The sequence below is a fragment of the Microtus oregoni genome, unplaced genomic scaffold, assembly GCF_018167655.1.
Source record: "Microtus oregoni isolate MIOR12 unplaced genomic scaffold, Mior012 000005F_ref0000423, whole genome shotgun sequence".
Classification (NCBI taxonomy): domain Eukaryota; kingdom Metazoa; phylum Chordata; class Mammalia; order Rodentia; family Cricetidae; genus Microtus; species Microtus oregoni.
The window spans coordinates 2,326,125-2,352,671 of NW_024543064.1; the positions used below are offsets into that span (position 1 = coordinate 2,326,125).

Genomic DNA, 26,547 nt, shown 5'->3' on the forward strand with positions numbered 1-26,547 from the left:
GAGGCTAAAAATGATTCAGGCGGTATCCCGTCTGCACTGAACGTCTTCAGACTGAGGACTCCTTGGTCTGGGCCCTCCTCTCTTTCATGTCCTACCCTCAGAGTGCGACTGCTGGCCTATCACCTCCCTCTATAGAGATCCGTCCCAGCACCCTCCGCAGACTGGGCCTGGGGAGCCAACAAGAGATGCCATGTGGGCTGTGGCTATTCACGGCGGTGCAGCACAGCCAGCTCTACCTAGTATATGGGAGGTGCAGTCCCAGAGACTCGGGGACTTGGGGAATCAAAAAGACTCCATGTGGCAAACACAGGCACAGTATACAATAAAAGCATGTGTACACATGCGTGTCTGGTGCACACACGTGTACTGGAACATACATGCCTGGCTCAGGTATGCACCATAACACATGCACTTGAATTCCACAGAGTATATATGCATGCATGCCTGGTGCATGAGCATCACAGGAGCAAGCATAGGCACATGATGCACAAAGATGTGGGCACACATGTACACCTGAAGCCATGTACACACAGAGCACTCACAGCTGGGAAACACATACCTAGATCATACTTAGACCCGCAGAGTGTATACATGGAACACATACATACCCTGAAACTGCATACCTACAGCCCATGCATACTCTCATAGAGCATGTACCTTGAGCACACACACCATGAAGATGCATACCCGGGACACACATATATCAGTAAGACATGTCTGGAGTACACACACACCTGGAGCACACACGCACCTAGAGGGCACATGCCTGAAACATGTACACACACATAGTGCATGCACATACAGGCTTGTGTCGCTGCTCTGGTGTACTGGCACATGTACACGTGCACTATCTCACAACACGCTGGTGTACACACGTGTATTGATTAACATGCATACAGTGCTGCTCACAGATGCGCGGGCACACAGCACCCACACGTCCTGAATCACCCAGCCCTGCCTGCATAGGGATCTGTGAGATCCCGCGGAATCTGCAGGTCACTCGAAGGAAAAGGCTGGTGCTCCAGGCTGACAGCGCGTCCCATTATTGCCCTCGGGAACCCGCTTGAGGCCTACTCATGAACCACTGGCTGTGTGCGTTCCGTGGGCGCCAGGAAGGGATGGCTCCGTTTCTCACTTGGTGGTGGCATTAGGACAAGGGGTGGGTTCCTGGCCTGGGAACCTGACTCACCTTCCCGGCAAGTGGGCCCTGTGTAGCCGTCCACACAATGGCACCGCCCACTGATGGGGTCGCAGTCAGCCCCACCCCTACAGTCACAGTGCAGGGCACAGCCAGGCCCAAAGCGGCCCTTTCTGCAATCTGTAGGGGCAGGAGGTAGGAGAGAAGGGCATAAATCTCCGTTCCATCTGCCTGGACCATGGGTAGACAGCCCAGGGAGCATGAGGCCCATGGAGGAAGGAGACAAAACCATGGGCCTCAGTTTCCTCTGAAAAGGATAACAGTTCCTATGCACTTGTTGAAAAGTCTGTGCTGTAACCGTGGGCTCCTACATGGAGAAACACCAACCACAAGCCCCGGGCACACATTCCTGCCTGGTGCCTGGGCTAGTGAGGCAGTACAGAGCAGCCACATGAATCCAAAAGTCATAAACTCAGCTTTGCCCCCCAGTAGAACAGCCCCCATCCTTAGGCAGTCTGGCCTGAAGGGGTCATGGACATATTTCCACCTGATTGAGGCCTTTCTCATGACAGCCAGATAGAGCCAGAGACTCTAGACTACCACAGAGCAGGGCCTAACCTCGGCAGCTACAGAGGGTGTCTGTGCTTGGTTTATCATATTCTGGCCACTGTCAATGGCCCCCAGAGGGTGCAGGCTGGAGAAGAGATCACAGGAAGGCACAGTGCTCAGGCTGAGGCCTGGCATGCAGGTACCCAGCCCACATGATTGGTCCCACCCTGAGCAGGACCCTCCACTCACCCAGGTCACATGTGGCTCCTGTACGCCCCAGTGGGCAAAGGCAGAGGCCGCTGGCGGGATCACAGGGCACCCCTTTCTGGCAATCACACTGCTGCTGGCAGCCGTCTCCAAAAAAGCCTGGCTGGCACCCTGGTGGGGGCAACAGGCTCTGTGTTCCCATCCCCAAATCAAACAAGACGAGGAAAGGGTAAAGGGGTTGGGTGGGGGCCTGACACTCACCCTTCTCGCAGAACTGGCCGTGGAAGCCAGCGGGGCAGAGGCATTGGCCGCTGACAGGGTCGCAGGAGGCTCCCTGTTGACACTCACAGACTCCCTGGCAACCAGATCCGTAGAAGCCAGGGGGGCAGGCTGAAGGAGGACCCTGGTTAGAGTGAGTCGAGGGCAGGAGGCAACAGAAACCCCCAGTTTTCCCAGAATGAGCAAAGGACCGAACCCAGGAACTGAGAGAGGCCCTTCCCTGAATGTCCTAATCTCCCTCCTTCCCAGCTCCCACCATAAGCCAGCATCCCAGCCAGACTCACATGAGAGGCATAAGGAGCTGGCCTGGGAGCCCACCTTCCACCTATCCTGTGTGACCCTGAGCAGGCACCTCCAGCCCAGAGCCTGATCGGGCTCATCCCATCTCTCCCCATGGACAGGGACTGAGAAAGTGGCCATTGCTCTCAGAACCAGGACCAGCCTGGATGGTGTGTCCAAGGTAAGGGGACAGCCCCACTCACAGTGCTCACAAGCTGGACCATAGAAGCCAGGACCACAGCGGCAGGCCCCCGTGGTGGGCTCACAGGTGCCATTGTTCTGACAGGAACACTTGAGGAGGCAGGCGGCACCATAGTACCCAACAGGGCAGGCTGTGCAGGGATGGGATACAGGTTTCTTAAGTGCACCTGACTCTGTGCCCCTACACAGCCGCCCGGGCCCTGGGCTCTGCATCCTTCTCTGTGCCCCTACACAGCTGCCCGGGCCCTGAGCTCTGTATCCTTCTTGGGGTCCAGAGCAAGACCCTCCCTGCTCGATAGATACGTGTGGATGTTTTGGTCCAGCCGCTCTCAGAAACTCACCCTGCTCGCAGTGTGGCCCCATCCAGCCCAGCGGGCAGGAACAGCTGCCATTAGTAGCATGACACAGGCCGCCATTCCTGCAGGCACACTTGAGTTCACAGCCTTTGCCAAAGCGATTCTGGGGACACCCTAGGGGCAGAAGGCAGGCACAACTGAGAGCTCTAACAAGGACAAGGGGTGGACACGTTCTGGGGATATGCTCCCCACAGACTGGCATTCACTCACAAATGCTTCCTGAGCTGCCTAGGGCTGGCCTGGCCCTCACGGTGTCCACAGCACCAGGACTGAGGGCCACTCTAAGATAAAGGGGACCAGGGTCTTCAGGGGCTGTAAGCACCTGCACAGCTGGCAAGGAGTCAGGAAGGCTTCCTTCCCATCACACGTCCTTAGGACTGAGGCCACAGGTCAGGCATGCCAGCCATGTGGACTCAGAGGGGGCTTGTTGACCACCTTGTACTGCCTGCCCACGCCACTATCTTTCCTAGGAGTGAACTAGGTAGCATCCTGGCTACAGCCTGGCCTTGGGCTTCTAATCTGACTACACCAGTCCCAGGCAGGAGCAGCAGGCCAAGAACAAAGGTTCAGAGAGTAGCCCCTGGTGAGGACTAAGGGAGGAACTGTGTATGTGGCCCTGGACTGGGTCACTGATATGAGTGTGGACCATGACCACTGTCCCCTGGTTGACCCATTTCTTGCCAGTCTAACTTTGTCCCTGCAGGGGACCCCAGCCTGGGCCTGGCAAAAGGACCAGGAAAACACTCTTCCAAGAAGACATTACCAGGTCACAAAGAGCTACCAGGCTCAGGAGGAGGTTCTGCTGGCCACAGAGACATGAACAGGTCATGGAATGAACCAAGTCTCAAGAGTCCTGTGTGGGTGGGGCCTGAGCTGGCATGAGATGACATGTTTGCTATCAGGGCAGGCATATGGTGAGGACACAGCTTCTCAGGCAGGGCTTCTGGAGAATTCACAGTGGCTGTGAGTGTGACTGTGTCCCTGGGGAACAGGCATACACACTCCTCGTGATGGGCTCACTTCGGCAGCCTGCTCCGTGACTCAGTGATATGTCGGTGAACTGTGCATGTGCCCAGCCCCCGGCAGACACTCACCATGTTCACAGTGGACTCCAGTCTTCCCAGGAGGACAGACACAAGTCCCTGACACAGGATCACAGGCCGCCCCTTGCCCACACGCACACACATGGGTACAGTCGGGGCCGAAGCGACCCTGCGGACAGGCTGTGGAGAGAGCAGGTAAGTGGTTGCTTCCACCTGGGCTCTGTCACAGGCTCCACGAGAAGTTCTGTTGGGAGCTGGGTCCCAGGCCATCCCTACAGAGACACACTGACACAACAATCCCCGCGTGACTCAGGGCAAAGTCCCTTTCCTGGGTGGGATGCTTGGCCACAGGGATGTTCTCAGTGCCTGGTATGCCTGGAACAGAGCTGGCCAGAAGATGGGGGCCCTCTGGGATCACTGACGCCCCAGGGCAGCACACCCTCATTGCCACTCTACCTTAGTTCAGTAATGGGGGGCAAGAATCAGGGGTGGGCAGGGCTGTCCTCCTATAGGCCGGCCAGCAGGGCCCTACCCCCTCTTCCAGAACTTCAACAATAAGCCATCCAGCCCTGCAGCCTGGCCACTCACCGAGGCTGCAGTCAGACCCCAGGAATCCAGCAGGGCAGTAGCAAGCTCCCGTGGCCGCATTGCAGGAGCCACCATTGAGACACCTACAAACTTGTTCACAGCCTGGCCCATAGCGCCCAGGTGGGCATCCTGCAGGGAGACAGAGGGTCTGCTACATAAGCTGGGGGCTGGAGTCAAACATGCAGCAGCCCTGAACACTGCACGGCCGCCCTGCGAGCTGCAGCAGCCCTGAACACGGCATGGCCGCCCTGCGAGCTGCAGCAGCCCTGAACACGGCATGGCCGCCCTGCGAGCTGCAGCAGCCCTGAAGACGGCATGGCTGCCCTGCATACCAGAAGGGCAGACAGAACCCCAGCTTCCCTGACGCAATGGGCAGCACTCACGTTGCTGACAATCGGTGCCATGGTAACCAGCAGAGCATATGCAGGCCCCTGAAGCAGGGTGGCAGGTCCAGGTCTCACCAGGACATTGGCATAGGTGCCCACAGTCCTTTCCAAAGGTGCCAGGCTGGCAAGCTGGGTATAAGTTGGGTAGGGTCAGCCCTGGTCTAGCCCTCGGGAATCCCCAAGCTGTCCCACTCTACAGGGTAGATGTTGAGGGGAGCACTTACCCTGCTCACAGCTAGGTCCAGTGAAGCCAGGGGGACAATGGCACTCCCCAGTAACATGGTGGCAGGGGGCACCAGGTGGGCAGCGGCATTGCTGTGCACAGGACTCTCCAAACCAGCCACGTGGGCAGGCTGCGGAAAGGGGAGAATTAGGGAGGCTTTCCTAGAGGTGGGCGGCTGGGAACCCTGAAGCAGCTATGCAGGGCCAGCTCCCCCAAGCCATCTGATCTGTGCTCTCCTGTGTCTAGGTGAGGTGTGCAGGGCCAGCTCCCCGCAGCCATCCGATCTGTGCTCTCCTGTCTAGGTGAGGTGTGCAGGGCCAGCTCCCCCCAGCCATCCAATCTGTGCTCTCCTGTCTAGGTGAGGGGTGCAGGGCCAGCTCCCCCCACCCCAGCCATCCGACCCATGCACTCCTGTCTAGGCTCACCGTCCTCGCACTGTGAGCCCCTCCATCCTGGGGGACAGAGGCAGGCCCCGGTGACATGGTGGCAGGTGGCACCTCTCCGGCAGGTACAATGCTCTTCACAGTGAACTCCAAACATGCCCTTGGCACAGGCTGTGGCATGAGAGACAGACAGGAAGATTGGGAATTACAGCCTTGGGGCCTCAGCCCATGGAAGTCGAGGGGAAAAGGGAAGCTGGGTCTAGAAGCCATGAAGAGTTATGGAGGCCCCTGAGGATCCTGACTCGGCTTGTAAGCCTCAGCAGCCCCACGTTTAGGTCTGAGCAAGGGGCTGTCTAGGTTGGCCTGCAGAGAAAGGGAGCCAATGACTGAAAGACTCAGTAGGTTAGAATGAGGACGAGTCAGTCCAGTATCTACTTGTCCAGACTCTGAGGGGTTCAAAGTCTGGAGGGGGTGAATAGGATCATGGGCACAAAAGCTACAGCCTGGGCAGCATCTTGTAATCATGGAGTCTAGGCTTCAAGTCCAGAGACCAAGTCTTTCTCTCTGAAGCCTTGAGATGAGTACACCCCTGTAGTAATAAGAGTGGTGGGGCTGCGTCCCCAGCACCCTGGCTGCCCACATGGCTAGCTTATGCCCCGAAATAACAACACACAAGCTGTATTCATTTAAACACTGCTTGGCCCATTTCTATCTAGCCCTTACTGGCTAATTCTGATATCCCGAGTTGAGTAGTGTTTATTCCCTTCTCAGATCTTTGACTGAGTTGAAGATTATATAATTGTAGTTACTCTTTACATTATTTGGACTCCTTGAGATAGAATGTTTAGCAAAGCTTTTGTTCTCAATATTGTTTGTTATATTTATTATTTGTTGTTATTGTAGGTAATTGTATTTGGTTTAGTTCTGTCTTATTTAGGCAAAAAGGGGAGATGTAGGGATAAGTCCCGCCCCTTAGGGGGGCGTGTTCGCCTCGGGCTAATGTCTGCCTATAAATTTGGCGAGCATGCTCTGAGCTGTCTCTTCTGCTTTCCTGGTCTCCGCTGGAACGGTGGTTCTGTAAGTCTATTTCTACATTAAAACTATATATATTTTTACAATCTGTCTGCATTCGTTTACGCCGCTACACACCCCTCTTTCCAAAATAAAAACAAACCAGCCAATCAGGTTGGCCTCTTAGGTACAGCCAGGAGGCCCTGAACCCATTCAACAGTGGGCCATATTGGCGAGAACCAGGCCTGGCCCATACATATCTTCAGCGTGGAGTAAAACAGGGTTGCCCTTGGCAGAACCTCCCAGCTTCCCGGAACCCACTCACGGCTCTGACACTTGTCCCCAGTCCAGCCGGCTGGGCAGAGGCAGTGCCCTGTGAGCATGTCACATATGCCTCCGTTACGGCAACTGCAGCTGAGCTGACAGCCAGCTCCGTAGTGTCCAGGAAGGCACTCTGAAAAAGTACGGGTAGGGAGTGTCTGACTTTCTGGGGTACGGCTCTGTCCAGGAGATACTAGCCCAACATCCCTACATCTGTGTCCTTGAGTGGCAGGCTGGACACCACAGCCACCCCCAGGGTGCTGATCCTCCAAAGAGAGTCCTCTTAGGCCTGAGGACATGTCTACTACCCAGGCCGGCCAGCTCACCTTCCTCGCAGGCCAAGCCGGTCCAGCCCTCTGGGCACATGCACTGGCCTGAGATGGGGTCACAGCTCCCTCCGTTGCGGCACAGACAGGAATGTTGACAGTCCTTGCCGTGCAGGCCAGCGGGGCAGGCTGAGGCCCAGAAAGCAGAAGCAAGCCTCAGTGTCTGGCCAGCAGAGTTTCCACATCCCCCAAAGCCCACCCTTACTTTCAAGTTGGAATCTTATCAGGGCTGGTTTTATGATGTCTGAGCCCAGGCCTGTCCTCGACCCACCAGCCTGGCCTTGGGAGCATGGCACCAAAGGCCAGAGTCAAGATCCCTCCCAACTTCCCCCATGTCCCTCCATGGCCCCACTGAGAGACCATTACCCAGGACTGGACCTGAACTCCTAGGCAGGGCTTACCCTGCAGGCAGGTGGGTCCCATCCAGCCAGGGGCACAGAGGCATTGCCCATGGACGGGGTCACAGGAGGCCCCGTTGAAACAGGTACAAATCTGGCTGCAGCTAAGCCCATAAGTGAGGGATGGGCAAGCTGTAAGCAGAGAGGAGCCATCAGGGACATAGCCAGGGGACTCCAGGAGAAGGTGTCAGGGAGATGAGACAATCTGCCAGAGTCTCAGGGCCACCTCTCAGCAGAGCAGCCGCCAAAGGGGTGGTCATTTAGAATCTCATGGGTGAAGCTGTGTCCTCGGTTGGATGCCAGGAAGGGGCCCCAGGGGTGTCCCCCCATCATGAAGAACCTGTGCTCCCACAGAACCCAGGCTGAAGCCCCTTACATACTCTGGGCGCAGTGTGGGCCCCAGCGGCCAGCTGGGCAGATGCAGGAGCCGGTCACAGCATCGCAGGTGGCCCCAGCGGAGCAGTTACAGGCATGGGCACAGTCTAACCCGAAGAAGCCAGCGGGACAGGCTGCAGACAAAAGTGGCATTGACAAGAGGCTCAGAGGCCAGAGGACCCTGCCCTGCACCCAGTTCACCATGCTCATACCCCAGCCTGCACCCAGCTCACCATGCTCACACCCCAGCCTGCATCCAGCTCACCATGCTCACACCCCAGCCTGCATCCAGCTCACCATGCTCACACCCCAGCCTGCATCCAGCTCACCATGCTCACACCCCAGCTCACCGTGCTCACCATGCTCACACCCCAGCTCACTGTGCTCACGCCCCAGCCTGCACCCAGCTCACTATGCTCACACCCCAGCTCACCATGCTCACACCCCAGCTCACCGTGCTCACAGAAGCTCCCCCTCCAGCCGGCCGGGCAGGTACAGGCCCCACTGACACGGTCACAGGCTGCCCCATGCTCACACCCCAGCTCATGCTCACACCCCAGCTCACCATGCTCACACCCCAGCTCACCGTGCTCACCATGCTCACACCCTAGCTCACTGTGCTCACGCCCCAGCCTGCACCCAGCTCACTATGCTCACACCCCAGCTCACCGTGCTCACACCCCAGCTCACCGTGCTCACAGAAGCTCCCCCTCCAGCCAGCCGGGCAGGTACAGGCCCCACTGACATGGTCACAGGCTGCCCCGTGCTCACACTTGCACTTCTGCTCACAGTTAGGCCCAAAGTACCCCTGGCGACACCCTAAGACACAAAAGCCAGCTCACTGTTAGTTGGGACACCAAGAGTCTGGCCAGAGCCCAGGACTGAAGGGAAAGGCCTGACAAAGAAGCCCCTCCCCTCCCAACGGTGGGGATACTTGACTTTACCACACCCCTCCACCCTTTCCCCAGACCTCATCTTCAGAGCCCACTAGGCTCTCACCTAGGGCGGCCTCTAAAACCAGCTACTCTGACTCAGCCCATCCGCAAGCCTTGGAAGGACACAAACAGGGGCCTAAGGAACCCTCCTCGCCCCCCCTCCCCTCGGCTGGGACAGCCCCAACTCTGCACCTGCTACTCCAGGCAAGCTTGAAGTCTGCCACTGACAGCTGCATGTATGGTGTATGTGCACCGGAATACTCAGGTACACGTGTGCACACGTATGTGCAGATGCAAGTGTTCTCGTGTGTGTGGTCACACGCCTGTGCATGAGAGAGGGGTACAAATGCCAGGCCAGTACTCACACTGCTCACACTGAGGACCTTCGTAGCCAGCCTCACACAGGCATAGGCCACTGATGGCATCACAGCTCCCATGGCCCACAGTGCAGTTGCAAGCGTGGATGCAATCGGGCCCCCAACGTCCGCTGTCACAGGCTGCAACAGAGTGAGCTCAGAGTCACCTTGGGTGAGCTCCAGAGCCAGGTCGTCTTGGGCCAGGGGCAAGGGAGGGACCTGTGCACAAACGACGGGCAAAGGATCCACATACCTCTCTGGCAGCTGAGACCAGTCCACCCTGGAGCACAGCTACAGCGGCCAGTGGCTGGGTGGCAGTGTCCGTCATTGGCACAAGCACACCTCATCTGGCAGCCAGTTCCAAACCAGCCAGCTGGGCAAGCTGTTGGTGGTAAAGAGGGTGAGCGTGGCAGCCTGGCACACCCACCCAGAGCCACCGGTGGAAGCTGAGGTCAGACACCAGCCATACTCACCATCCTGGCAGCGGCTACCAACAAACCCAGGGAGGCACAGGCAGACTCCAGTCCCAGGGTCACAGCTGGCACCATGTTCGCACGCAGGGCAGATCTCCTGACAGCCAAGCCCCCAACGGCCCTCGGGACAATCTAGAGCCCACTTCCAGGGTCAGTTATTCTTTCCCCTGTACCCTAGCTGACACACTGGTGTGTGCCCAATACATCACTGGAGGCCTCTCTTGCCATAATCCAGAGAGGGGACCACTGTTCCCATATAAGACTGCTAAGGAAAGAGGCAGGCCTCAGAACCCCAGGGCTGCAGCCCCAGGGACAGTTCAAGAGCAAAATAAAGAGCCTGCTAGAGAGACAGGGAGCTGATGGTCCAGGAGGGCACAGTGCAGGGCACCTCCCACACCCCAGCTTGTTCCAGCATGAGTCCCTAAAGTTATTATAAAGGAGCCCAGCACAGCATGGTCAGGGCTAAGCTTCCAACATGATTTATGGTGGGGTTCCCAAACAGATCTGGTATCAGGGTCCCTAACTGTAGTCTAGACTGGGGTCCCCCAAACAGAGCTTGGACTGGGATCAAGGGTCCCTAAATGTGGTCCAGGGTGGTATTCTTAAAAACAACCCAGGGTCGGGCCCCCTGGAGCCAAGCAGCTGTCACTCACCTGCTCCACAGTCTTCCCCCGTCTTCCCCGGTGGGCACAGACACTGTCCTGTGACCCGGTGGCAGGGAGCCCCCGCACAGGAGCAGGAACCTGAGCAGTTCACACCAAACGTTCCTACTGGGCACTCTGTAGGCGAGAGCAGGTGGCTTCAAGTCACTCTGTGTGTAGCTATCAAGGTTAGGAGCGTCCTCTGGAGACCCACGGAGAACAGGACGGGTTGATGGGAACAGGAACTTGGCAGGGGGGAGATCTGCAAGAGGTCAGTCTGGGGCATAGGGAAAGGCAGGGGCAGGGATGCCAGAGGGCCAGGCAACCTGTCAAGCAGACGCTATAGGCATCCAGGACCCTGGAGAGCTCCCAGGAGCAGGGGACAATACCAGTTCCAGGATGGTCCACCCAGGGGGCCACTACTAGCCACTTCAACCAAGGTGTGCCGGCCTGTCCCTTCTGTTTCATACCCAGCTCCTCAGCCCCAAAGCTGTAGCCATCGGCTGGGAGTGGGGTGGGAAGAAGCAGTAATGGGTCCGCACAAAGAGTAAGGAAGGACACCAGAAGTCTGGGGCCCTCCACACTCTGAAATGTAAGTTACATCAAGGAATTAGGTATGGGAATTAGGGTGTCAAAGGTAGGGCCTCATGAATGCATATGGCCACTCCCTGGCATGCCCTGGGTACCGGAATGCCCTGAGTGGCCTCATTTGGTAAAGCACCTGTGCTCCCTATGACTCCTCTCGGGGAGACTGGGGTAGGAACTGAGGAAGTCACAGCAGAATTTCTGCCTGCCTGGCATCTGCCCACTCTGCCCGTTGCTGGAATGAAAGAGCAGGCCTGATGCTGAGGCACGGCACGTAGTGGGGACCAGGCATAACACGTGTGCATGCGATAGGTGCCTGACCATAGCACCCACACAGGCGTGAGCACGCACACGTGCACACATGTGCATGCACGGAGACAACCACACAGCACAGACCAGGGAGAAAGCCCAGCGTTGCTGCTGAGGTGGTCCCTCAAGGCCTCAGGAGCTCTTCCCCTGAGCACAGACTTGTGCTTGGGGCAGGAATAGTTTCCAGACCTAATAACAAGGGGAAGGGGAACCATTTCTGTAAAAGTATGTGTGTCATTTCCTGTGGTTTATCCTTGGGAGCCCTGGAGGCTTCAATAAAGTAAAGAAAGGCAGAGGGGGTTCCTTTTCCTTTTAGCACAGGGGGCTGGTCCCACGGCTGCTGGGAAGGCTTCCCTGCACGGCTGCCTCACAGGGCCTGGCATGCAGCATGGAATCTGGAAAGGGGGGACAGAGGCTTAGGAAGGAAGGCATGCGACAAGTCTGTGTTTATGCAGGCATGTGTGTGCGCATGTTCTGGGTGGCCTCTGTTAGAAGGCTCGGTCCTGCCACTCCCCAGACACTGTACGGATGGAAAGAGGGACACCTGGAGCTGGGGAACAGCCTGAGACTACAGAGTCCTGAGAGCATGCCAGGTCTGGGGACTCTAGACTGAGTTGGGAGCCCTGAATATTCTCTCCTGTGCCAACAAGACCTGAGAGCCCTTGCCAGGCCTCATCCCCCTCTGTACCTGGCTGGGTGGTGCTGGGAACTTTTCTGCTTTTCTCCCGTAAAGAGAGGGGAAGAGAGGGGATGGCTAGTGGCTCCTGCACTCCTCTCTATCCTTGCCCACCAAAAATGGTCACACTCAGGCCCTGAAGCTCCTGTCTAATCTGACCAATGGATATACAGTCAGCAAGAGTTATGCGAAGAGAGGTTCAAACATCTCCAGCCTGCTGGCAACAGCCATATTGACTGCCTCACAAACACCAAGAGCCCTGCCCTTCCCTAGAGGTGACCACATGGCTATATCCTCTCCTGGTCCTGAAGCTTTAAGCTGAATGTTTGAGAGTTCAGCCTGCCATCCCACAAGTTACACGGCTTAGATCCTCACGTTAAGGGTCACAGGTGCCCTGCTGGTATAGGCCACATACCCTATCCTCCCTCTCTGGTCCTCTATGTCAAGCTCCCAGCCCCATATATGATAGACTCCAACAAATGAGCACGTGATTTACCTGCTCCCCAGCCTTGCCTCGGGTCTCCCAGTTATACCTATGGACCCATCTCACTAATCTACCCCTCAGCAGTCTTGAGGCCCATTCTCCTACCTGCCAAGTAATTAAGGGTTTCTAGGCTCTGTGTTCATTCATACACGCCTGACTACAAGACCCCACGGCCAGATGACAACTCTCCAAAGCATTCTTCCCCCAGCGGCCACTCTGCTCCTCCTCACACCTGCTCCCTCTTGTCCCCTTCTCATCCATCTTGCCCAGACTCCAGCCCAGAGCTCTCCCAGGACCTTCAGTGAGGAGAGGAGTGAACCGTCATTCCACAGAGCTGATGACCGTTCCTCTGGCCTGAACCAGGCAGAAGAGCCAGAAGAGCAGAAGAGCCTCTGAACACCTAAGATAGTCCAGGAACTATACCCCTGGGATGACAGTAGGTAAAGGGACCATTGGCACCCAGGCACCAGATCTGCGGCTTTTGTAGTTTCCCCAGTCGCTGGAACCCCAGGGGTCAGTCACTCACCTTGGCTACAGTCCTCCCCCTGGTAGCCAGGAGGACACTGTGTCCGACACTCGCCGCTCACAGGGTCGCAGGCCACACCCGGTGGGCAGGCGCAATGGTGTCTGCAGCCTGGCCCAAAGAAGCCTGGCTCACATGCTACAGGGTAAGAGGCAAGACAGAAACGTGAGGTGGAGGTGAGGCTCTCAGTGGCCCAGGACCTCCCTCTCCCTCAGGGACTCACCTTCCTGGCAGCGCTCGCCCCGGAAGCCAGCCTTGCAGGAGCAGCTCCCATCCTTTGGGTTACAGGACTGTGTGTGTGACTGCTCACAGCGGCAATCCTCAGAACAGCCGGGGCCAAAGGCCCAGGGAGGGCAGGCTGCAGACACAGAGCCGTAAGGGGCCTGCCCACTGCAGCGCTCACCCCAGTCAGCCTGGATCACCAAGGGTGGCCCTGGTGGGCCTGCTGTAGCTGAGCCCCCTTCCAGAACATTCTAGGAATGAGCACATCTGCTTGTGAACCAGGGCCTCACAGCTGAGATGCTGTCCCTGGAACGTACCACTTTCTAGCTAGGACAACCCCAGTTTCCCCGTCTCAATTAACTCTTACAAATGTCAAACACTGCCTTCACCCTCTCTTTCTCTGCTAATCTTCTGCTCCCTTCCCTGAGTGTCTGTGCCCCTGGAGATGGGGACTCTGAGGAGCTGGCTTTGTTCCACAAGACAAGATCAGTGTCCTGCAAGTTTCCTGGGAGTCTGTCCCTGCTCGCCTCCATCACCAGATGAGAGAGAGGCAGGAGTGACACCAGCCTAGGGACAGAGCACCAGATGCCTAGACTCCATCCACAGCGGCTGCCGCAACGCTCCCAGCACAGTGTGAGACTCAGCACAAGGCCGATGCTCCCTCCACACACACAGATGTGGCAGAACTCACCAAGATGGCAGAAGCGGCCGTAGAGTCCTGGGTCACAGAGGCAGGCCCCATAGAGGCGGTGGCATCGGCCCCGGTTAGCACAGTGGCATTTCTTACGGCAATGTTTGCCATAGAAGCCCTTGGGGCAGCCTGTGGGAGACAGGTTAGTGAGAACTGCAGAGCAGCTGGCCTATCCACACATAGTTCTTAGAGGAGGGGACATGAGAGGCCTCGTGTCAGGGGACAGGAGACAGGACAGCCGTGCCCACTGGAACATTCTGGAGATGGAGCAGACTCATCAGCACACCTCTGAGAGGGGCAAAATCTCTCCTAAGTGCCCTGACCTCTGATCCACACAGAATACTGAGCCCAAAGAGAGAGGACTGCAAGGCCTCACCTGGTCAGGGCTACATCCAAGCCTGGAAGGCTGCCCTTCTCCAAATACCGCCCTCTGGCCCTGCCCTGCCTCATGTCCCTCCTATTGAAAGGGACATAGATAACTGAAAATAGATAACCCCAAAGCTGCCATGTCCCAGTCTCCTGGATCTTGAAATAAGACTGCCCACATTGCTCACAGACCCCCAAATCCAATGAACAAATGTGCTTAGCTTACAGGCGAGTGGCATTTGAGACAGAGAGAGGAAGGCAGCAGAGAGGTGTGGTCATATAGGGTCACAGGCAGAGACTGGAGGAATAGTCACGTAATGAGGGACACCCAAGGCCTGAGAAACCAACATGAGGGCTCCATGAGATCTCCACTCCTGAAAATCGGCTGGTCTGTCCCCAGAAGCTCCCTTTAGTTTACCTATAGGGGAATCTGGTGGCCCTCCCTGAGACTGCAGGAGAAAAGCTTCTGGGAATCTATGTAATGTCACACCCAGGGCTCCCCCAGTCTCCACGTGTTGGCAGCAGCAGAGAGTAAGAGAGGGACAACAGAGACACCAAGCAAGGTTGGGGAGAAGCCGTGAGCACTGTGGGCTGCTGGAGTGCCCTGTTGTCACCCTTGGGGCTGGGTTCCATCAACCGTGTCCTCTCGCTCCAGCAGGGGCAGTTACAGTGGCAGAGAACAGAGAGACCCAGAGACAAAGCCGTCCCCTCTCCCTCAGTGCTGTGAGTATGGCTAGACAGGATGTCAAGCATCACCCCAGGCAGCCACCAGCACAGACAGATCCCAGCCTTCTACAAATCCCAGTTGGCCATCATCTCCAGCTCTGCTTGAATGCTCCCAGGTCCCAAGGGCTCACCACTTCCCCAGGGAATCCATTCCAAGCAAGTCTCCACCCATGGAATTGAGTCTCAACCTCTGTGTGTAAGTTCCAGGAAGTAAGAAGGATAAGAAACAGCATGGCTTCCCCTTCCCCTAGAGTTCCCGAGGGAAGGGCTACACGCACCATCCTCACAGTGGGCTCCACTGACACCCGGGGGACAGCGGCAGGCTCCTGACACAGGGTCGCAGGTCCCACCATTCTGACAGGTGCAGAGAGAGCTACAGTTCTTCCCGAAGGTGTCTGGAGGACAAGCTGCAGGGGCATGACAGGGAGCACCAGGATTACCAACCAGCGGGCGGAACTCTTGAGGTCCTTCTGGCGTTAAAGGCACCAGTTTTAAACAAATACCTGGGACAGCAAATGACAATTTGTGCCTCATGACCCCGACCACACTCATGGCAGGCATCACTAATCAACACACGCACACGCTAGCCCTTTCAGTCAGGTGGCAATTCAGATGATCCTCACAGTCTGAGATGAGTCTAATTCCCTCCTGGTCAGGGGGCTTTGGGAGAGATAAGGAAGGCTGTAGACAGATCCATTTCCAGGGTGCTTCAGCGGCTAAACTGTTGTGTAGCCCTGAGCAAGGCTCTTGCTCTTATCAGATGGTTTCACAGTCCCCGCTACCTGTATCAGAGAAGCCTGCCCACTAGCTCTCCTTCACAGACACAAACAATACTCTTAGATATTTGTTGGCTTGTCATTGGGATCCCTAGAGACTGGCTGGGAGCATTGCACACCCTGTCTGCTGGTTCCCAGAGTGCCCCACATCCTAATACCATGTCTAGGACGGGGGGAGGGGCGTGGGGGGGAAGGCAGTCAGTAGACTCTCATCAAAGGGAGATAAGATGATAAATGGATGGGAGGGAGGGAGGGAGGGAGGGAGGGAGGGATATGTGGACAGATGGGTGGATGGGTAGGTGAGTTGATGAGTGGGTGGATAGATGGGTGGCTTGGTAGATGGATGGACAGATGGGTGGGTGGACATACTCAGATGCTTCTCCCCAGAGCTAGGCAGGAGGAACCACACAGAAAGGATGCTCACAACTCTTGGGGCCCACAGACTCTGCCTAGACCCCCCTTTCCCAGTGTCTCACTTTCATTGCAGACGATGCCTGTCCAGCCCTCTGGGCAGTCACAGCCACCCAGGCCCGGAAAGCAGGTCCCTCCATTTTTGCAGTCATCGCAGGTCAGGCTGCAGTCATGGCCAAAGGAGTGGTCCAGGCAGACTGCGGGAAGATGGGGAGAAGGACGTCAGAGCTAGATCCCCTAGCCTCGGGCCCTTGGGCCAAAGAAGAGAGGACAAGCGGCTTCCTCATCCCCAAGCTCTACGGTGAGCTACGGGAACCCCACCCTAGGAGCTGGGGGCCAATTTAGCCCTGAATGACTGCGCTGCCATCCCCTAAGGAGGAAAACCACGAGGGCAGGCCCATGCCTCACCAAACTTCTCAGTGAGCGTGTGTTCTCCCCGCAACTCCGCTGCTTCCTCCTCGGCCCCATAGTCGTCCTGGAAGAGTTGTGGCAGCTCGTCTCTCAGCACCGCGATGTGGGGCAGGGGCCGCACAAAGGGCAGCTGGCCATCCAGGTCTACCACGGACTCTTCTAGGGCTGGGGAAGGACACACAGGCCTCTCAGCCTTTCCTGCCCACACACTCAACAACACTGCCTTAGGGCTCAGCTCTTCCCTCAACTGGATACCTAGGACTCCCTGCAACACTGTGCCCTCATCCGACCAACCTGCTTCCCTCTGCCTGCTAACCCCACCCCTACCGCAGGAGATGGGACCATACGGGGCTCGCAGAAGTGATGGCAAGCCAGCTGGCACACCAGACATGTGGGCTACTGGGATCAGAAACCCAAAAGGCAGCTGTGCCTGGGGGAAGCTCACAGGTGCAGCCTCTGCGGTCTTCGTCCAGTCGGTAACCAGCCTCACAGAAGCACTGGAAGGAGCCAGCCAGATTAGCACAGTGATGCTCACAGCCGCTATGGCCAGAGGCACACTCGTCAACATCTGCAGACAGACAGACAGACAGACAGCGCTGCTGGGGTGGTGCTCCCAGGGTCGGAAGCCCAGAGACCCATGCCTTGTCCCAGGTGTACCTCACGGACAGGGTAAAGCGCTCATCCCCCTGAGCAGCCAGTAGCACTACCACCCCCACCCCAGCCATGGTCTTTCCACTCAAGAGTGAAGGGACACTGGGCATCTGTCAGGAGAGTCACTTAAAGAACAGGCATGTCCCCAACCCTGTGAGGGAAGCCAGAGACTACTGGCCAGAGGGCAGTGGGGAGGGGGCACAATGGTGTGTGTGCCTGATTAACATGCACCTGGTTGCATACACGTGCATGCTTCTGTCTGTGTGTGAGACTGGCTAGCTACATGGATGACTTATGTGTGGCATGTAAGAAATCATATGGAAGTTTACATGTGGTCAGCATGGGCGGTACAGGTGTGCGTGAGTTCACATCAGGCATGTAATCAATGTCCGCAAGCAGAGTGGGAAGTCGGCCAATAGCACGTCCACCTCAGGAGGGCCAAGGCCGACCCCGGTATGTCTCCCCCAATCACCCAGCTGCTCCCGGGCAGCGTGTGCTCACCCTCACACGCACAGCCGTCAGGACTGAGCCGGTAGCCAGCGTAGCAGTTGCACTCGTACCCACCAGGGGTGTTGGCACACACCTGCTGGCAGCATGGGGAGTTGGCACAGTCGTCGATGTCTGCGGGGTACACACAGGAGCCTGCTGGCACCGTGGATACACACACGATCCCACGGCAACAACCCAAGCACATCCCGCAAACATGCTGATATACCACCACCTTACGTGACCACTTGTGAACCTGTCCACAACCACTTGCATACTGCATGTAATCATGCATACATAGAGCCACACACACCTGGAAGGAATCACACACATCTGCAGTTACTCATTCCTGCCCAAACTCATATGCAGATATGTACACCTACAACCACACACACAAAGTTACGTGGACATGATCTCTCTCTCTCTCTCTCTCTCTCTCTCTCTCTCTCACACACACACACACACACACACACACACACACACACACACACAGCAGGCACATGCACAGTCAATGGCCTTAAGGGTGCAGGCAGGCAGAGCCCAGCAGGCCAATGCGAGCACTCAGAAGCCTTTGAGCTGAGCTGCTGACTCTCATCAGATCTCCTGCGGCTCCTGCTGAGCCCAGGCAGTCAGAGCAGCAGAGAGAGAAGAAAATTCCAAGTCATGGCCCCAAACAAGCCCAGGACTGGGTGTAGCAGAGAGTCCTGGGGCTGGAAGGGCTGGGCACCCTGGGAGGAACTGGCTCGCACCAATGCAGGTCTTCTGGTCTTCATCCAACTCGTAACCATGAGGGCAGGTGCACAGGGGTCCCGTGCTAGTGTGACTGCAGCCATGTGAGCAGCCACCATTGCCAGCCTCGCAGCTGTTCACAATCTCCATCTCGATCCCTGTGGTGACATCAGACAGCTGGGATGTGGGACAAGGTCCAGCACTCCCTAGGCAGCCCCTGGGGACCCACACCCAGAGCTGCCCACAGAAACTGACTTTAGGGTCTTGGGGAGCCACATTAGTATCCTGAGCACCCCAGTCCACCGCTCACTGCCTACTCACGGTAGCACTGCCGGCCGTCGGCACCCAGCTCGTAGCCTGCGTGGCACACACACTTGAAGGATCCCTGGGTGTTGAGGCAGCCGTGAGCACACTGGGCCAGCCCCGTGGCACATTCATCTACGTCTGAAAGGGAGAGACAGAGAAAGGGCAGGGAGAGGCTCCCAACAGCGGGGAAAGTGGTCTTGGCCCCATATCCCTGGGCTCATTAACAGCTTCCTGGCTTAGACAGTTTAGCGGAGGTCCTGCTGCCCATACCTGCCACGCACACCCTGACAGATCCCTGGGGAAGGAGACAGATTGGGTCTCATGTTGAGCCCAGAGGGGGTCTTTTCTGTTGCACAAGTCATGACTTCGTAGTGCATGTCGGTTTGTAGTTATCGACTTCCCCTGTCCTGTGGGTACCTGGCCATCAGACATGATATCTCAGAAGGCTAACCACTGCCTCCTTGATGGCCCTAGGAGCACCACACTCACCCTGAAGTCGCTGGGCAGAGGCTGCCCATCCCAGACCTACCTATCTACAGAGACGTCAGGACAACACACTGCTAGGGATGTAGTGGAACACAAACGTGGCCTCGCTGTATGACAGCGCCCAGCAGGATGAAGGGAGGGGCTCTGGAAACTAGTTCTCAACTGTAGCGCTACCGTCAATGCATTTACCACCACTTGCCCTGAGAAAGCCCAGCACTGATTCACTGGGACACTTCCTGGGTTTATCAGGGATCCCTTTCCTTCCCCTTGCTTGCTCTCCTGGGTCCTAAGGATCGGGTGCTAGTTGATCACTACAGGAAGTATGTTGAAGACAGAAACTTGTCCTGCAGAAACATGGCTGGGTTGTAGACAGCTCTTTGGGTCATCCCGTTCCCCCCACCCCAATCAGGGAGAGACGATTATCACCCTAGGTCACCCAAAGACCCATCCAGCAGGGCGTCTCAGGGATGTTGGGGATTGGTAAAGCATCCTACCTTCACAGGCCTTGCGGTCTGCAGCAAGCTGGTAACCTGTGTGACAGCCACAGTGGGCAAGGCCCCGGAGTGCCTGGCATACGTGCATACAGCCACCATTGCCATCCTCACATGGGTTTCTCCCTGCATAGCAGAGCCAGAGGGATGCAGGCAAAGAGAAGAGATGGGGTGCGAACTCTGACAGATGCAGGATTCCTCCTCAGCGCAGGAATCCCTCTCTGCTCCAGCCTCTGCCATGGCCCCCCCAGTTGTGGGTAGCTCTGGGTTCCCCCAAGAAGACCTCATAGTCAAGGCCAGAATCCTAAGGCTCTATTAGGGTCAATACCCGACCAGTACCCATGACTTGCGAGTGTCATGGTTCTCAAAGAATGTGTCCAATGGCAGAAAGCAAGGCCTGGCTAGAAGAGAACCTTCCAGCAAGGAGGTGGCCAGCCCAGATCAGCTCTGGCCATTAGCCTTGTCTGCTCCTCCCAGAGTTCTTGCTTTGGGATAAGGTATTGGAACTAACACCAGGGTTAGGAGCCCCAAATCCTTCTCCCCAGTCCTCTGATCTAAGGACACCACGTGATCATCCAACCCTAACATCCTCCAGGGCCTTGTGCTCTTCTTCAACCCTGTGATTCCCTCAGCCCCACAACTCCCACTCTGTGAGCCCCTCTATCCCATGACCTTTCCAGCCCTATGACCCCTCAGCTCTATGACCTCCAAGCTCCATAAACACCCCTAGCTCTGTAACCTGTTCAGCCCTGTATCCCCCCCAGCCCTGAAATCCCACGCCTTTCCACCCGCATGGTTGGCCTCACATCTACACTCACTTCCCACTCTTCTGGGGAGTCCCTGCACCTGCTCTGTCCCATTTCCACGTCTGGGGGAGGGGCTCTGACCCTGCCCCACATACTCCGTTAGCAAAGTCTCTTTCTCCTATGCATGCAGCCCAAAGTCCTCCACACTGACCTGGCTGCCTCCTCTGCCCAGACCCCAGATGGCCATCTAGGAAGAGGGGTACTGTCTCCACCCTGAACCTCCTGCTCTGAGGACATACCACCCAATAGTGCTCACATCCCTGCGCCTCAGGCCCACAGCAGCCCGGGCCTCCCTCCCTCCCTCCCTCCCTCCCTCCCTCCCTCCCTCCCACCACCCGGTTATCACACATCAGGCTCATTCCTGGACCCCGGACCCCTCACTCCCCAGCTCCGCCATACTTACGGACACAGTGCCGGCCATCCCCCTGCAGCTGGTACTGGGGCCGGCACTGGCAGCGGTGCTGCGTCACTGTGAGCTGGACACACTGATGCTGGCAGCCACCGTTTCCCAGAGTGCAAGAGCTGATGGCTGGGGACACAAAGAGCTTCGATCAGGCCAAGAAGGCAGATCCTTCTTCTCGCGTGAGCGATCTGATTAGGATGGCTTCCCAAAGGAGCGCTCACTACCCTCTCTCCCTTGTTCTCGGTTTCCAGCCTGACTCTACTTTCTTCTCAGTCACCTACAGGGTCCACAGTACAATGGACATCTCTCTGAATCCTTCAAGCCCAGCCCACCCAGGAGGTGGATACAAGGTAGATCAGTCCGCCTTGACAGAAGCCTCGCATCCCTGCTCCCCCCCGCCGGCCTCCTCCCCCCCCCCTCCCCGCGCCAACACAAGAGAAGCAACACTAGGAGGCTGTTGAGAAGCAGCTGGCTCATTGCCTGGCAACAAGCTAGGAGTCACAGCAAGATCCACTGCACCACCGTGGACCTCAGGCCAAGGCAGAAGGTCAGGTATGGAGCCTCTACGAATGGCCGCCTTAGACCACAGGCCTGGCCACCGGCACCTGAAGGAAATCTGAGCAAATTCCTTCTACCCCAGGCCAGACCACACCTCACACCCTATCAGAGTGTCCACTCTTCCCAGCAGCCATAGGTCCTCAGGGAGACTGTGTCCCAGAGGGCAGCACCCTGTCCTCTCTGGTTGGACTGCGGCAGGGCATGGAAAAGGGATAATGGCTGGTCTGGTGGGTGCTGTGCACTCTGTGGATGAGCTCCGTCGTACCCTCAGCTGGCCTGTGGAGATGGCAAGGCACGTGGGATGGACACTGAGCTTCCAACAGCAATAGCAGCCAGCTCCTGGCATGGGTTTGGTTACAATTGAGTCCCTGGCAATGGCATTGTGGTTAAAGGAAGTTAGCCCTGAGCTCTGGAGGGAAGCCGCAAGAATGCTGCCCCTGGCCGGGGAGGTAAGACTGTCTGCCTGCAAGCCTGTGCTCGGAGCTGTGTCAGCAAACCTTAAGACTCATTACTAAAGCACTTTGGGGGCTAGGCTGTACCCTAAGATGCTGCCTGGGATGTGGGGACACCGTCAACATTAATCAGTACTGTTCACGGCCCAGTTTGGAGAAATGGTTCATTACTGCCGAGAAATGGGGGCTTGGCACCACTGAGGATGGCACCGCAAGCCCCGGGTGCTGGCAGTGGCATGGGCCTCGTGAGCTGCCTCAGGGCTCTGAGAAGGCTGGACTTTCTTCAAAGCAAGCTTGCTCATTAAACCGGTCTCTCCTCACGTGAAGCACAGTCAGAAGAACATGTGGATGCCCCTTCTCTGGGGCAAAGCCAGCCATAGAGAGGCAGTGACCAATCTCCTGGCCACCCAGGGCCCCCAGACATATGCATCAAGGGAGAAGCTACAGAAATTTCCTACAGAATGGAGGTGAGCCTGCCAACCGGAGGCCTTCCCCAACTCTGCTCTGACCCCTACGCTGGATGGAAGCCATGCTGACCCCAGGCCTGGCTGGCCTCACCTGAGTCAGCTGTCCAGCCACCAGCCCTGCCTCCAGAGGCGCCCAGGCGCCCGTGCACATGGCCTCAGCTGGCCCCGCATTCCTAGGGGCTCTGTTTACCCTGTTCTCACCACACCAACTGCATCGCTCCTCGGGACACGTAATCGGAACCAGAAGCTTGTTCTGGCAGGGCCGGCAGGCACAGAGGGGCACCACGTCTCAGTATCCCCGTAGGAAGCACCATCAACCAGGAGAAAGAGGTGTTTCGCCTCCAATCTGGTCACCGGCAAAGCAGCTGAGATGGCCCCATGGATGAACCCACTGTGGACTGGCATTTCAGACCTGGAATTCCAGGACCTCTTCACACCCTCAGAACCATCCCTGCCCTTTGCTCCACAGAACTGTGACTTCACAGATGCTCCCAAGCTGTGCACAGCAGGGAACCAGGCCAGCATCACCCAGCACACTCTGTGGGTTCCCAGAAAGTTAAACCAGACAGATTTTCTTTTCTCGGTGCCGGGGCTGCACAGCTCTGGGAATGGCCAGGGTCTGTGTGTCTGGGACGCGGGGCTGGTGGACTTCTCCAGGCCCCTCGAGTTACTGAGGTCCAGCTGTAGGGCATTCACTCTGGGGACCTCTGCCCAGCGCCAAGGCCAGAGGCTCACATCTGGTTATGGTTCTAGAAATCAGACCCAAGGTCAGACATAAACAAAGCTGAGTGACCTTTGGAGCAGAGGTCAGGGACCGGCCTCCCTGCAGGCAGTACATACTCATCAGGAAGAGCCTCAGCAGGGGAGGGAGGGGGTGACACACTTGAAATCATAGAACTGAAGGAGTGGGAACACCAGGCCAGCCCCGGCAGCAGGGCTGGATAGGTCTGTCTCCACAACAGACATTTGTACCTATGGGGTACCATTTTCCCCTTCACCCCACACTCAGCAGGGCTCTGTGATCTGCGTACAATCATGCAGGACCATCCTACAATTCCCAAGGTCTCCCTTAGGTCCCTGCCCACTTCCAGATCAGACACAGTGACTGTAGCTGGGTGACGCTCTATATCAGAGGCTTAACGTCTGTGTGTGTGTCCCTGCACCCCTCCCACAACACACAGGTCGAAGCCCTCCGATATGACAATGTTCGTTCTTTATGCCTTAAGGTCAGAAGTGGCCACACAGACGGGGCTCTGGTCTCATCCGGGACCAGAAAGGCTGGCACCTTGCTCCTGGACCTGCGACTACATGAAAAATAAAACCCTGTTGAATTCCGACAGAGCTGGGCTGTAACTCTAACTCCACTCACAACCAGCAGGAGTCGCACTGCCCAGGGTGGGATAGTGAGGTGCCATGCCTGGAGGAAGGAATGGGTTTTGCAGAGGAAGAACCTGGACCTCATTAAAAAAAAAAAAAAAAAAATACATTTCCTACAAGACTTTGTGTGAACATGTGCAACATTCTTGGATGTATGACACCCCAACAAAGGGCGCCAGCCCAGTCTTAGGAGCCAGCACCTGCACTACAGAACAAACTCGGGTCTTGAGCCACCGCCTCGGAGCCTCGCATCAGGAGCATGAGTGCCACGCAGTGGGCAGCACGTGGGGTAGAGGGACGAGACGGGCACAGTCCTGGGGTGGCTCTAGACTCCAGCCTCCAGCCCATAATCTCGCCACTACAGACCATCCAAGAACCAATCAGCCAACTCGTGCCCACCGGCTGCTTTAATGCAGCCCTCGTTCCAGCCTGGTGGTTTGAGGTCAGCTGGAGGGTGGTGTCACAAGGTGATTGTCATTGTCCTTAAACTGGTGTGGCTTCTGGGTGCTGAGAGCTCCCACCGTGTATGGTCAGTGGCCAGAGAGGTCTGTCCTAGGAAGCTCTTTGACAAGGCAGGGGCAGACAACAGCACAGAGGGGATTCATATACATATATACATACATACATATGTACATAAGGCAACCTCTAGGCCCCCAGCTCACATCTTGCTCACACCACACCCACAATGCTGGGCAGTTTTCTACTGCCAAGCCTTAGCTCCCAGCTGTGTCCTCAACAGTGCCACAAGAACTGCCCAGCTTCCGTCCTCGGGAGCATTTGCTCAAGAGTCTGGTGGGTTACTTAGAAGGCAGGTATGTCCTGTAAGCAGGACTTCTCCATCACAAAACCAGCATGGGCCTTGGTGACACCACAGCTGACCCAAGGCCCCTCCCATCACTCCTCTCCCCATTTCAAGCCAGCACGCCTTCATTCACCAGCTCTGTCCCCTGTGGCATGCCATCTCCCTGCATGCCCAGTGTGACAGCCTAACCGTCCCCGCTGGGTTCTGTACCCAGCTCAGGGTTTGTGCCCTCTTCCCTGGCGGTTCAGGACTGGGATGAGATACCAGCATGGGTCACTGAACCTTGGTATCCCTGTTCCATCTCAGCCTGCTCCCCCAAGGCGAGTGGAAGCAGTCCCGCCCTGTAAGGAATCCAGGACGGGACCGTGAGACGGGAAGGGACCACAGCAGCCGCTCTCGTCCCACCTCTCCCCTCTGTCTCTACTCAGGCCAGGCTTCCTCGGGCTTCTCAAGGCTGGGAAGCTGACCCCTTGTGCAACTGTAACCCCTGCCAGGTTTGGGAAGGGTTGGGAAACATGGGCAGAGCTGCATCTGCGGCTCCACGGGGATGAGTTTTGCAGGAGAGCCTGGCAGTCTGCACACTTGAGCTGCCTGTGGTTTTGGCCCCAGAACCAGGTTGCTGCCAGCAGCAGCCTCCTTTTCCTAATAGCCTTCCTTAAGGCTTCTCGTCAGGAAGGAGCCTTGGGGGCAGATGGGGGCTTGTAAAGCCCTTTACTGTCCCGATGCCTGGGAAGAGCATGCTCTGCCGAGGCCAGATACACACAGACAGGGACAGGCCAAGGGCAGGGCTAGGCAGCCTTCCTCCAGTCTTGCACACATAGCACCCGTGTGACTCTGGCGGTGGGGTCACCACAGGTGTGTGTGTTGGCAGCAGGACCCTCCCCAAGGGTGTCTATCCTGAGCCCACAGGTATGAGATGAAGAGAAGTAAGATCACCTGTGCCACGGGACTAACCCAGTAAACAACCACGACCCCCCTCAAACTGACCCCATTTGACCTTCAACCCAGAAGACACCAGGAAACAGTCATATACAAGGTCGGTGTCCAGGTCACACTAAAAGCCACTGGACAGGAATATGCTACTCAGAGCACCAAAGCCACAGGGAGGAGGAGGGCTCCCCTTGTGGTGTTATGACAGCCTGGGGCTATTCCATTCCGCAGCTCTGCAAAATGTCACGGAAAAGTAGGAATGACACTCCTGGACCCTCAGCCAAACCACTACCCCAGGCAGGCCCTACTTTCCACGGCTGGGGAAAGGAGGAACTGGCTCTGACCCAAGCACAGAAAGCTAGAATAGCCTTGGGCCTGGCTGTCTCCCCCAGACACCCCATCCCCACCCCATAAACGAGCACCCCAGGAGAGTGCACCCCAAGCCATAGGTGGGGCCCTTTTGTTCCTGTTGGAGTGACAGCCAGGACAGGGGACAATGTCCTTACTATAGTGGGCTGATGGCAAAGTCCTTAAATTACTCGTTTTTTAAGAGCAGGGGGAGGCTCAGTGGTTAAAAGTACCGGCTGCTCTTGCAGAGGACCTGGATTTGGTTCCCAGCATCCACATGGCAGCACATGACCATCTCATAACTTCAGGCCCAGGGGATCCAACCCCCTCTTCTGGCCTTGACAGGTACCAGGCACATGCATATATATATGTGTATGTATATATATATATATATATATATATATATATATATATATTCAAACAAATACTCATACACAATAAAATAAAAATAAAAAAAGAAAATGGAGACAGAAATCTTTCTGTGTTTTATTACTATGCTTAGACCATTTGGAGCACCATATGGTGGCACTAGGGAGGTGGAGGCTGGAGGAACAGAAGTTCAAGGCCAGCTCCGGCTACACAGTTCAAGCCAGCCTCAACTACATGA

At 56.6% G+C, this 26,547-nt stretch overlaps 1 protein-coding gene across 1 annotated transcript in view; it reads right to left on the minus strand.

The window, feature by feature from the left end:
* The window catches only part of LOC121448267 (multiple epidermal growth factor-like domains protein 6), a 97,989-nt gene that overhangs the window by 3,570 nt on the left and 67,872 nt on the right, over positions 1–26,547 (minus strand). Inside the window, exons 4-34 of the mRNA XM_041652136.1 lie at positions 21,007–21,132; positions 19,801–19,923; positions 18,836–18,958; positions 18,535–18,672; positions 17,801–17,920; positions 17,094–17,216; positions 16,646–16,813; positions 16,303–16,434; positions 15,329–15,457; positions 13,959–14,087; positions 13,269–13,403; positions 13,049–13,183; positions 10,481–10,606; positions 9,828–9,959; positions 9,608–9,736; positions 9,364–9,495; positions 8,754–8,882; positions 8,069–8,197; positions 7,692–7,820; positions 7,291–7,419; positions 6,969–7,097; positions 5,675–5,803; positions 5,251–5,379; positions 5,024–5,155; positions 4,641–4,769; positions 4,104–4,232; positions 2,995–3,123; positions 2,656–2,784; positions 2,156–2,284; positions 1,937–2,065; positions 1,190–1,318 (exon numbers count right to left, since the gene is read on the minus strand). Of these exons, the coding sequence (XP_041508070.1) occupies positions 1,190–1,318; positions 1,937–2,065; positions 2,156–2,284; positions 2,656–2,784; positions 2,995–3,123; positions 4,104–4,232; positions 4,641–4,769; positions 5,024–5,155; positions 5,251–5,379; positions 5,675–5,803; positions 6,969–7,097; positions 7,291–7,419; positions 7,692–7,820; positions 8,069–8,197; positions 8,754–8,882; positions 9,364–9,495; positions 9,608–9,736; positions 9,828–9,959; positions 10,481–10,606; positions 13,049–13,183; positions 13,269–13,403; positions 13,959–14,087; positions 15,329–15,457; positions 16,303–16,434; positions 16,646–16,813; positions 17,094–17,216; positions 17,801–17,920; positions 18,535–18,672; positions 18,836–18,958; positions 19,801–19,923; positions 21,007–21,132 (4,038 nt within the window). The remainder of the gene's footprint in view (positions 1–1,189; positions 1,319–1,936; positions 2,066–2,155; positions 2,285–2,655; positions 2,785–2,994; positions 3,124–4,103; positions 4,233–4,640; positions 4,770–5,023; positions 5,156–5,250; positions 5,380–5,674; positions 5,804–6,968; positions 7,098–7,290; positions 7,420–7,691; positions 7,821–8,068; positions 8,198–8,753; positions 8,883–9,363; positions 9,496–9,607; positions 9,737–9,827; positions 9,960–10,480; positions 10,607–13,048; positions 13,184–13,268; positions 13,404–13,958; positions 14,088–15,328; positions 15,458–16,302; positions 16,435–16,645; positions 16,814–17,093; positions 17,217–17,800; positions 17,921–18,534; positions 18,673–18,835; positions 18,959–19,800; positions 19,924–21,006; positions 21,133–26,547) is intronic.